At 45.8% G+C, this 12,069-nt stretch overlaps 2 protein-coding genes across 2 annotated transcripts in view; both read right to left on the minus strand.

The window, feature by feature from the left end:
* Positions 1–12,069, minus strand: part of LOC143989634 (uncharacterized) — a 566,499-nt gene that overhangs the window by 366,872 nt on the left and 187,558 nt on the right. The gene's annotated exons all lie outside the window — the stretch shown is intronic.
* Positions 1–12,069, minus strand: part of LOC143989541 (NACHT, LRR and PYD domains-containing protein 3-like) — a 106,040-nt gene that overhangs the window by 78,181 nt on the left and 15,790 nt on the right. Inside the window, exon 3 of the mRNA XM_077489701.1 lies at positions 6,175–6,477. Coding sequence (XP_077345827.1) covers positions 6,175–6,477 — 303 coding nt within the window. The remainder of the gene's footprint in view (positions 1–6,174; positions 6,478–12,069) is intronic.

A 12,069-nucleotide genomic window follows, 5' to 3' on the forward strand; every position in this document is an offset into this window, starting at 1 on the left:
TCATCTTCAGCCACTAGGTGTGTCTGAGGACAGAAAATGTATTCTAAAATATTTGTTAAAAGAAAATATATTCTCTTTCATAATTGGCATCTATCTATATATTGGGGCTTATGAATATATATCTATATTGTTCAGGGACCCCGGCAATTGGTACAAAATACAATACACTTAGTATAAATTTTATTTAATAATATCACACAAAATGGATAAATGCATGACTTGATTTCTGCAGATCTTATGAAAACCTATTTGTTTTGGGACAACACATGTTATATGGGTATTTTCATATAGATGTGGTCACGGTTTCTTATGATTTTACAACGATGATGGGTATTTAAACACAGTTCTTCACTGTATATTTCTATCTTATGGCAGATTACTCATGGGGTCAGTGGATATTAAAATTATGGTCGTATCTGTGACCTGCAGTCTGATATAGCATTTGCATCACTTATGATCACATATATAAAAAAAAAACACATACATACAGGAATTGAATGTCTTCCTTGAGCATTTGAAATGGACTTCAGACAGGCTTTACTGGGGGTTTAGAGAAAGGTTTAGCTGTACAAACAATTATCCTTATAGGCACTTTTAGTCAATATATATATATATATATTCTGTTCATATATTTGGGACTGTTGTTGTTTTGGTTTAACATTAACCTCGCATCTCAGTCATTGTCTGAGGGAAATCTTGAGTCAACATTGGGGTTGACTAGGAAGGCAATTTCACCCTTTGAAACAGTGGGATTATTTACCCAAGCTTTTCTTTTGATTAAAGGTTTTGTAACTTGGTTTTGAAAACACAATATTTGACCATAATCAGCTGGTTTCATATCAGATTCATGTTTACTCGGTTTCAACACGATAGTATTTTCCGACAACAAATGTTGGATGTGAGCTTGTTGTCGGAAAGTCAGATCTTGTGTATGCTCCATAGAACATTTGTTGTTGGAAATTCCGATCATGTGTACATAAGTCTGACGCACAAAAGCCCAGGCATGCTCGGAATCAAGCAGAAGAGCCGCACTGGCTATTGAACTTTATTTTTCTCGACTCGTTGTACGTTTTGTACGTCACTGCATTATTGACGCTTGGAATTTCCGACAACATTTGTGTGACCGTGTGTATGAGCCAACATCCTTCGGAAAAAATCCACGGTTTTGTTGTCAGAAAATCCAATCGTGTGTACAGGGCATTAATCTTCAATGGATGGCATAACTTAATCCACCTTCCCTGTTGGGAGGATGAAATGCTCTCCTGGAGTAATTACTCCTAAACTTAAAATCTCATAAAAAATATGATATTTTAATGTATCTCAGCCATGACATCATATCCTCCCTACTGTATGTATTTAAACATGGTGATCATATCCCCCTTATGTTTTTACACATAATGATCATATCCTCCTTATGTATTTATATATGGTGATCATATCCCCCTTAATCTCCTCTTCTCAAGAGATAATAGACTCAGTTCCTGTAATCTTTCCTCATAGCTGAGCTCCTCCATGTCTCTTATCAGTTTGTTTGCCCTTCTCTGCACTTTCTCCAGTTCCCCAATATCCTTTTTGAGAACTGGTGCCCTAAACTGAACTGCATATTCCAGATGAGGTCTTACTAGTGATTTGTACAGATGATATCTCTCTCTCTCTCTCTCTCTCTCTCTCTGGAGTCCATATGTCTCTTATACAAGAAAGGATTTTGCTTGCTTTGGAAGCCACAGCTTGGCATTGCATGCTATTATTAAGCTTATGATCTACCAGAACACCCAGATCCTTCTCCACCATTGATTCCCCCAGTTGTACTCCCCCTAGTATGTATGATGCATGTATATTCTTAGCCCCCAAGTGCATAACTTTACATTTATCAACATTAAACCTCATTTGTCACACAGTTGCCCAATTAAACAGTGCACTGAGGTTGGCTTGTAAGTTGGGGACATCCTGTAAGGAGATTATCTGCTTTGCTTGGTGTCGTCTGCAAAGACAGAAATGTTACTTTTAATCTCAGACCCAATATCATTTATAAAGATATTAAAAAGTAAGAGTCCCAACACTGAATCTTGGGGTACACCACTGATAACAGTGAACCTTGGGGTACACCACTGATAATACTGAATCTCGGGGTACACCACTGATAACATTTAACCTGGGGGTACACCACTAATAACACTGAACCCCAGGGTACACCACTAATAACTGAACCTTGGGGTACACCACTAATAACACTGAACCTTGGGGTAAACCACGAATAACACTGAACCTTAGGTACACCACTCATAACTGAACCTTGGGGTACACCACTGATAACACTGAACCTTGGGGTACACCACTGATAACACTGAACCTTGGGGTACACCACTAATAACACTGAACTTTGAGGTACACCTTGGCACCCCAGATGTTTTTGAACTACATTTCCCATGATGCTTAGCTACACTGCACAGAGCATGAGCATCATGGGAAATGTAGTTCCAAAACATCTGGGGCCCAAGGTTCGCCATCGACCATTCAGAGTAAGAACCATTAAAGGGTAAGTTCATCTTTACAGAAAACCTGTAACGTGAACTCACACTGGACTGGACTCCCCATCTCCCTGGTTCTGTTGTACCTGAATCCCGCGATCACCTGCTGTGAGACATCAGGTCGCTGCTTCACTGGTCAGGGGATTTGAAATCACTGCGGCTTAATGTCCTAAACATAAATTGTAAAGGTAGGTATAGGAGGCATTCTAAGTGGTCAGCGCCGTCACATGGTACATCAGAAATTATGTCCACCGTCCACCCGCGATTGCTTCACAGAGAGGCAGAACAGGGATCTACCTATGCAAACAAGGCAGATTCCTGTTCTGTCAGGCGAGAACATGGAGATATACTCTTCCAAGTGATCAGGAACAGTGATCTCTGTGTTCTTCCTGTCAGTACTTCCCCCACACAGTAAGAAAGCACAAACAGGGAAAAAATTTAACATTTGATCGCCCTTGATGTTAACCCCTTCTCTGCCAGTGTCATTTATACAGTGATCAGTGCATTTTTTTTTTTAGGACTGATCACTGTATTGGTGTCACTGGTGCCCAAAAAATGTCACTTAGGCCGCGTACACACGCGGGGACTGTTCGCTCAACTTTGTCCGTCAAACAGTTTCAGCAAACAGTCCGCTCAAAATTAGCATGGACGGACTTGCCCACACACGACAAACGAACAGTTTGCTGAAACCGTGCGCGATGACGTGAACGGCACGTACGACGGGACGCAAAATACGACGTCCTATAAATTGCATTACAACTTTCGGCGTGTAAATCCTTTCTGAGCATGCGCGGAACTTAGTTTGACGAACAAGCCTACACACGAGGGGACTGTTCGCTGAAACCAAGTTTCAGCGGACAGTTTTTCGGAATTTCCGAAAAACTTTGTTCAGCAGACTGTTCGCTGAAACTGTCCGCTGAAAGCCCACACACGGGCGGACTGTCCGCCGAAACACTGTTCAGCGGACAAAGTTGGGCGAACAGTCCCCACGTGTGTACGCGGCCTTAGGGTCAGATTTGTCTGCCACAATGTCGCAGTCCTGCTAAAAATCTCTGATCGCTGCCATTAACAGTAAAAACCATTAAAAAAAAAAAGTCCATAAATCCTTCCCATAGTTTGTTTATGCTTTAACTTTTGTGCAAACCAATCAATATACACTTATTGGTTTGTTTTTTTTACCAAAAATATGTAGAAGAATACGTATTGGCGAAAGTACGGCGGACTTAGAATGTAGTTTTGCACTCCAATCTTCCCGCCGGACTCGCATTTCGGCGGACAATCCGGCCGTGTGTATGCCAGTCCGCTGTACTTTTGAAATGAACGGACTTTTCCCGCCCGGAGAAAAGTCGGCTCATTTCGAGCGGGTCTCCAGGTAGACGGGGCCCGCGAAGGAGACGTCGCTGGCCCCGCCACCTGGTATGGACTTAAAGGGGAACCCCAACGGCGAAAAAAAATCGGTGTGGGGGTTCCCCCAAAGTCCACAACAGACCCTTGTCCGAGCACGCTACCCGGCCGGCCAGCGAGCGCCCCCCTCCTGAGCCGTACCAGGCCGCGTGCCCTCAACATGGGGGGTGCCTTTGGGAAGGGGGGGCCGCGCGGCCCCCCCACCCCAAAGCACCTGGTCCCCATGTTGATGAGGACAAGGGCCTCTTCCCGACAAACCCTAGTCGTTGGTTGTCAGGGTCTGCAGGCGGGGGGCTTATCGGAAAACGGGAGCCCCCTTCAATAAGGGGGCCCCCAGATACCGGCCCCCCACCCTATGTGAATGAGTATGGGGTACAATGTACCCCTACCCATTCACCTGTAAAATAAAGTACAAAAAAAACATAACACACAAGATAACATAATTTATTGCACAGCTCCGGGGGTCTTCCGTCTTCGGGGGTCTTCTCGCCGGACTCCTCCGCTATCTTCTTGTAGCTCTTTTACCACAGGGCCACCGCGCCTTCTTATACCTCTTTTACAGGCGGTGGCCCGGTCTTCTGTCGCCGCCGCCGCCTTCCGTTCTTCTTCTTCTTCTCCTGGAGATGTTGACTCGACGTTCTCTCCAGCCGCAATGCCAGGGACGCGCTGCGCTGCGACTTATATAGGGACAAGGGGCTGTGTCACATGGGTTGATGTCACATGGGTTGGTGTCACATGGTGACCCCGCCCCCTTACGATGTCACAGTCCCGGAGGATGCTGGGACTGTCGCCATGTGACATCAACCCATGTGACCAACACATGTGACACTGCCCCTTGTCCCTATATAAGACGCAGCGCGTCCCTGGCATTGCGGCCGGAGAGAACGTCAATTTAACATCTCCAGGAGAAGAAGAACGGAAGGCAGCGGCGACAGAAGACCGGGCCACCGCCTGTAAAAGAGCTATAAGAAGGCGCGGTGGCCCGGCAGAAGAACCGAAGAGGGGGGACAAGACCCCCGAAGTCGGAAGAAGAGGCCGCGGCGACGAAGAAGAATGCCGGGCTCCTCCGCTAGTAAAAGAGCTACAAGAAGATAGCGGAGGAGTCCGGCGAGAAGACCCCCGAAGACGGAAGACCCCCGGAGCTGTGCAATAAATTATTTTATCTTGTGTGTTGTGTTTTTTTTGTACTTTATTTTACAGGTGAATGGGTAGGGGTACATTGTACCCCATACTCATTCACATAGGGTGGGGGGCCGGTATCCGGGGGCCCCCTTATTAAAGGGGGCTCCCGGATTCCGATAAGCCCCTCGCCCGCAGACCCCGACAACCAATGGCCAGGGTTGTCGGGAAGAGGCCCTTGTCCTCATCAACATGGGGACAAGGTGCTTTGGGGTGGAGGGCCGCGTGGCCCCCCCTTCCCCAAGGCACCCCCCATGTTGAGGGCACTCTGCCTGGTACGGCTCAGGAGGGGGGGGGCGCTCACTTGCCCCTCCTTTCCTGGCCGGCCGGGTAGCGTGGCTCAGCGTTGGGGGTCCCCTTTAAGTTCATACCAGGTGGCGGGGCCAGCGATGTCTCCTTTGCGGGCCCCGCCTACCTGGAGACGCGCTTGAAATGAGCGGACTTTCCTCCGCGTGCATGGGCGAGTCCGTTCAGTAGGGCGGATAGTACTGCGGACTTAGTCCGCCGTATTAGTCCGCTGAAAAAGTGCCGTGTGTGGGCAAGTAGCCCGTTCGGAAAGTCCGATGGACTGTCTGGCGGGAAGCCCGCCAGACTAAGTACGTCGGATAGACGGTTCTAAGTACGTCGGACAGACGGCTACGTGTGTACGCGGCTTTAGGGAGATCAGGATACACTTCCTACTTTGGCATGATGACATCACAGAACATTAACCCAACGCATTTCATCACTAGTCACATGACTTCCTCAAGGAGTAAGAATCTTTTAGTATAGTTTAGAGTATATTTTATCAAGGCATTATGTTATGGTGACTGACTGCTTGGAGAAGTGTTCATTTTCTTCCCAGTTTTCCCTTTATCTTGTTATTGAACTGTGATCTTTTCCTGGATCTGCAAATCTGTTCTCCTATGTTCTGTTCTATAAACTTCCCTCAGTAAAGATAGTTTCATACCGTTAGAAGCTCCTAAGTGGTCCCTGGCTTTCCCTAGATGACATTCATAGTTCTTCCTCACACAGATATTGATCAGGAATTGTTAGGAAATGGTCATTATAGATGGGAACTCACAGTTTTGTGCTCTCGTCTCCTGGAGGTCATTTGCAGGTCCCATCAGACTGATCAGTGTAAAGACTTTAATAATGACATCCAGAGCCTCTTCTTCTCCATATGTGTCTATCAGGATGTCCTTGGTGGTGATCCAGTCTGCATTTTCTAGTATTCCTCTGGGAATGGGACGTTTATCTCCATAGGAAAAATCTGACAATTTATTCCTAAATTTCATGAAGTCACATCCTTTCAGATCCTCCAGAGAATATATGATAAGATCCCCGGGGGTTTGTGGGTCCTTTCCCAGGATACCAGGAGCCGACCCTGCAGAGAGGACAATTGACAACTATAAACATACATTATTATTATCTAAAACATGACAGCAGATAAATCTGTACTTGCAGCCGGCAATGCTATAAATAGCATATAGAAAGGAAAAGAAATGCTCCCCCAATCTCTCTATATGTACATTATCCTATGGAGGGATTGGCTTCTCTGTGATAATCTCATGAATGCAAAGAGATTTATTGTCTCTTAAACAGAACTGTGGGAGAGAGGGTTGGGACCAGGACACTCTTAACCACTTGAGACCCGCGCTATAGCCGAATGACGGCTACAGGGCGGATCTCCTTTTCCGGGACTACGTCTATTGACGTCGTCCCGTGAACGAGCGGCCTGCGCGCCCCCTGAGGGGCGCGTGCGGCGCACCCTGTGATCGGCGAGTCTATGAGATTCACCTGATCACCGATCCGTGCAAGGGGTCGATCCCGACCCCTTATCACGTGATCAGCTGTCAGCCAATGACAGCTGATCCTGTGATATAACGGAGCCGGTAATCGGCTATTATTCCTCCTCGCGCTGTCAGCGCGAGGAGAAAAAAAAAAAGCCGATCACCGACGGCCGTGATTGGGACATCAGTCCCGATCACGGCCAGCCCTGCTAGTGCCCACCTGCCCCCTGCTAGTGCCCACCTGCCCCCTGCCAGCGTCACATTAATAAAAAGTAAGTGCCCCCGTCAGTGCCACCGAGCAGTGCCCACAGTGCCACCCAGCAGTGCCCACAGTGCCACCCAGCAGTGCCCACAATCTGCCTCAACAAAGGTGCTGCACCCCAGTGCCACATATCCGTGCCCATCAGTGTCATCTACCAGTGCCCAGCAGTGCCGCCCATCAGTGCCCAGCAGTGCCACCTATCAGAGCCACCTATCAGTGCCACCTATCAGTGCCCATCAGTCCCATCTATCAGTGGTACCTATCAGTGCCCATCCGTGCCACCCATTCGTGCCACCCATCTGTGCCACCCATCCGTGCCATCTTATCTGTGCCCATCTTTGTCCATCAGTGTCACCTTATCTGTGCCCATTGGTGCTGCCTTATCTGTGCCTATTAGTGCCGCCTTAACTATGCCTATCAGTGCCCACCAGTGCAGCCCATCAGTGCCCACCAATGCAGCCTATCAGTGCCCACCAATGCAGCCCATCAGTGCCCACCAGTGCAGCCTATCAGTGCCGCCTCATCAGCGCACTTCAATGAAGGAGAAAAATGACCCGTTTGCAAAATTTTATAACAAACTATTAAACATGATTTTTTTTTTTGCATCTTTTTTTGTTTGTTTAGCAAAAAATAAAACTCCGAGCTGTAATTAAATACCACCAAAAGAAAGCTCTATTTGTGGGAAAAAAATGATAAAAATTTCATTTAGGTACAGTGTTGTATGCCCGCGCAATTGTCATTCAAAGTGCATCAGCGCTGAAAGCTGAAAATTGGTCTGGTACTGAGGGGGGTTTAAGTGCCCAGTAAGCAAGTGGTTAAGTAGATGCAATGTTAATTGTCAGACTCCAAGATTTCTATAGGCAGATAGCCATGCAGGGAAAGGCATCCAGCAAGACACCCCATCTGCATGTGTAGAACCACTGTCTCCTATGTGAATTGAATGTGAGAGATGACATCACTAAGGGAGCTAGGGAGGAGGTGGAATCCTTATGGGTAGAGCTCCAGAGGGATGAAGCTAAGGGGAAAATAATACTGGGAGTATGCTATAGGCCCTCTAACCTGAGGGAGGAGGAGGAGACGATCTCCTATCACAATTTGGATTAGCAACATGGATGGGAAGTGTTATCATAATGGGGGATTTTAATTATCCATACATAGACTGGGTGGAAGGAACCACACATTCGTATAAGGCTCGCCAGTTCCTAAATGTCTTGCAGCATAATTGGTGTAGCTCGATGGGTCAGATGGTAGATGCACCAACTAGAAATAAAGCGTTACTGGATCTACTTATTACCAACAATACAGACCTGATCACGGATGTGGAAATACAGGGAAATTAAGATAACAGTGATCACAGGTCAATTGGCTTCAGTATAAATCACACAAATAGCAAACATAAGGGGAATACAAAGACACTAAATTAAAAAAACAAAAAAACAACAACTTCTCTAAACTACGAAACTTGCTAGAAGGCATAAATTGGGATAAAATCTTAGGAACAAAGAACACGGAAGAGAGATGGGTTTGCTTTAAGAGCATATTAAATAAGAGCATTAGTCAATGCATCTCATTGGGTAATACATTTAAAAGAGCGAACAAAAGTCCTGGATGGCTTAAGTCCAATGTAAAAATGCATAAAAAAGCAAAGGAGAAGGCCTTCAAAAAATTCATGGTTGAGGGATCATCATCGGCATTCAGACTTTATAAAGAATGCATCAAGAAATGTAAGGGTGCAATTAGGGCGGCTAAGATAGAACATGAAAGACACATAGTGGAGAAGAGCAAAAAAAATCCCAAGGAATTCCTTAAGTACAATTGTTCCTAATTTTTACTGACAGTCTACTGACTGGAATGGTACCAGCTGATTGGAGAAAAGCCAATGTAGCACCAATATTTAAAAAGGGCCCAAAATACATCCCTGGGAAATACAGACCAGTTAGCCTAACATCAATAGTATGTAAGCTCTTGGAGGGGATGATAAGGGACTATATACAAGATTTTAGTAATGAAAACGATATCATTAGCAGTAATCAGCATGAATTCATTAAGAATCGTTCTTGCCAAACCTATTATCTATTAACCTTCTATGAGGTGAGTTTCCATCTAGATAAAGGAAGGCCCATAGACGTGGTGTATCTGGATTTTGTAAAAGCATTTGACACAGTTCCCTATAAACATTTACTGGATGGACCATAGGGTGAGTACATGGATATAAAACTGGATACAAGGGTGAGTTAAGAGGGTGGTGATAAATGGGGAGCACTCGGAATGGTTAGGGGTTGGTAGTGGGGTCCCCCAGAGTTCTGTGTTGGGACCAAACCTGTTTAATTTGTTCATAAACGACCTGGAGGATGGGGTAAACAGTTCAATCTCTGTATTTGCGGATGATACTAAGCAGGGCAATAACTTCTCTGCAGGATGTGGAAACCTTGCAAAAAGATCTAAACAAATTTTATGGGATGGGCAACTACATGGCAAATGAGATTTAATGTAGAAAAATGCAAAATAATGCATTTGGGTGGCAAAAATTTGAATGTAATCTATACACTGGGGGGGGGGGGGGACCTCTGGGGGAATCTAGGATGGAAAAGGACCTGGGGGTCCTAATAGATGATAGGCTCAGCAATGGCATGCAATGCTAAGCTGCTGCTAACAAAGCAAACAGAATATTGGCATTAAAAAGGGGATCAACTCCAGAGATAAAATGATAATTCTCCCGCTCTACAAGACTCTGGTCCGGCCACACCTAGAGTATGCTTTGCAGTTTTGGACACCAGTCCACATGAAGGATGTACTGGAAATGGAGCGACTACAAAGAAGGCCAACAAAGCTAATAAAGGGTCTGGAGGACCTTAGTAATGAAGAAAGGTTATGAGCACTGAACTTATTCTTAAGAGAGAGGATATGATTTCAATATACAAATACCGTACTGGTGACCCCGAAATAGGGATAAACCTTTTTCGCAGAAGGGAAATTAACAAGACACATGGCCACTCATTAAGTTTAGAAGAAAAGAGGTTAGCCTTAAACTAAGTAGAGGGTTCTTTACTGTAAGAGCAGCAAGGATGTGGAATTCCCTTCCATAGGCGGTGGTCTCAGTGGGAGGCATCGATAGTTTCAAGAAACTATTAGATAAGCACCTGAACGACCACAACATACAGGGATATACAATGTAATACTGACATATAATCACACATAGGTTGGACTTGTAACTATGGCAACAACCTTGTAACAGTTTCTAACAAAGGTTGAAATAAACTCCTTCACTTCTTCTACAATTTCCTATTGTAGAACTTCACTCAACTGAGCCCCCAGTCTTTCACTAGACTTTCTGATCCACTCACCACTGGATCCCCTGAGCTCTTCCAATCTTCTCACTCAGTATCTAGCTTGGCACTCACAGAAACTCCTCAAGCATCACCACACTGGCCTGCTTGGTCCCTGACTTGGCACACAATAATGCTCTGCAAGCATCACCTCCACTGACCGGGTCCCTAGCTTGGCATGTGCTGAAGTTTTCCCATTTCTTTACTATCCTCGGCTGGTGAGAATACTTCTCTGGTACTTGCGTCAGCTACACACAGTGGTCCCCCAGTAACAAGGTGGATGGTCCCCTAGTGGCGACAGCTTCCCCTCTACCTCTGATCATGACAGGTTCTCCGGTCAGCAGAACCATTACTTCTGGTTGGATTGCAAACCACAGTCCCAACCCTACACTGCTCTCCTACTTCTGGATAGGCTCCTCAGACAGCCTAGCAGCCAGATGTCCCCCAGGATAGGCTTCAGGCTTCCAGCCAAGCAGCCCGGGGCAGCACAACACACATCCACCCAGGCAGCCATCCAGATGGCACAGAAACCAGATTATCTGACTCCACCCAAATAAATAGGTTCTCCCAGCAAGCCAAGGGACTCAAGAAGATCTCTACCCATTGGCTGAGACACCGCATTCATTCCTCATCTGTCCTTGCAATGCCCTTGTCTTATCTAATGTCTCCAGATACCTGGCCACCTAGCAAAAGAAGAGAGAAATTCAGCAATTCCAAAACTAGGGGGAAGTCAATTAACCACCTAGCAATTGGCAAAGGCAACTATCACTTGGCAAATAAACTTAATAGCAACCCTACCTAAACTTCAGGGTGCTACATATGTGTCATGTAACACAGAGCTGTTTTCTCATTAGGATTATAGACAAAGGATTCTCCCGACTAGGGATGGCCGAACTGTTCGCCCCGGCGGTCGTTTTGCGGCGAATTTTGCATGTTCGCGATTCGCCCGATCGGCGGACTATTGCCACTGTTTGCCCGGCAGACATATGTGTTTACAGTGTGAAAGAACTTTGACCCATGATGACACATCCATCATGGGGTACAGGACAGCCAATGGAGACATTTCAGCACATGGACAATTGGACATTCCCCCTAACTTATAAATACACCTGATCTGGCGGCCATTTTACATTCTTTCTTGTGTCATTATAGGGAGAGGTTGCTTCGTGGAGCAGGGAGAGACTGCAGTGACACAAATCGCTAGCTATTAGGTCCACAAAAGTCCTTTTAAGGACTGGTATGGTATAGGTGTAGTACAGGATATAGGGTTGAGTGCACTGCTATGCAAGTGATTGTTGAAGCAGCCTGTCTTTTGTCAGTGTAGAGAGGGACAGCACACTGTGTGCAGCAGGGACAGTCCGTTTAATCACTAGCTCTTACTATTAGGTCCACAAAGGTCCTTTTAAGGACTGGTATGGTATAGGTGTAGTACAGTATATAGGGTTGTACACGTATAATATACTTTCTTCCAAATATAGAAAGAATATTATACTTGACTGCTGCCCTATTCTGCAGCGGTCCTTTATCAGTGTAGGGACTGAGTTACAGTCTGCACATCACTAGCTACTCGGTTCACAAAGGTCCTTGTATGGACTGGT

The sequence above is a fragment of the Lithobates pipiens genome, unplaced genomic scaffold, assembly GCF_037356315.1.
Source record: "Lithobates pipiens isolate NorthernLeopardFrog02 unplaced genomic scaffold, aLitPip1_a1.2 Scaffold_18, whole genome shotgun sequence".
Taxonomy (NCBI): Eukaryota; Metazoa; Chordata; class Amphibia; order Anura; family Ranidae; genus Lithobates; species Lithobates pipiens.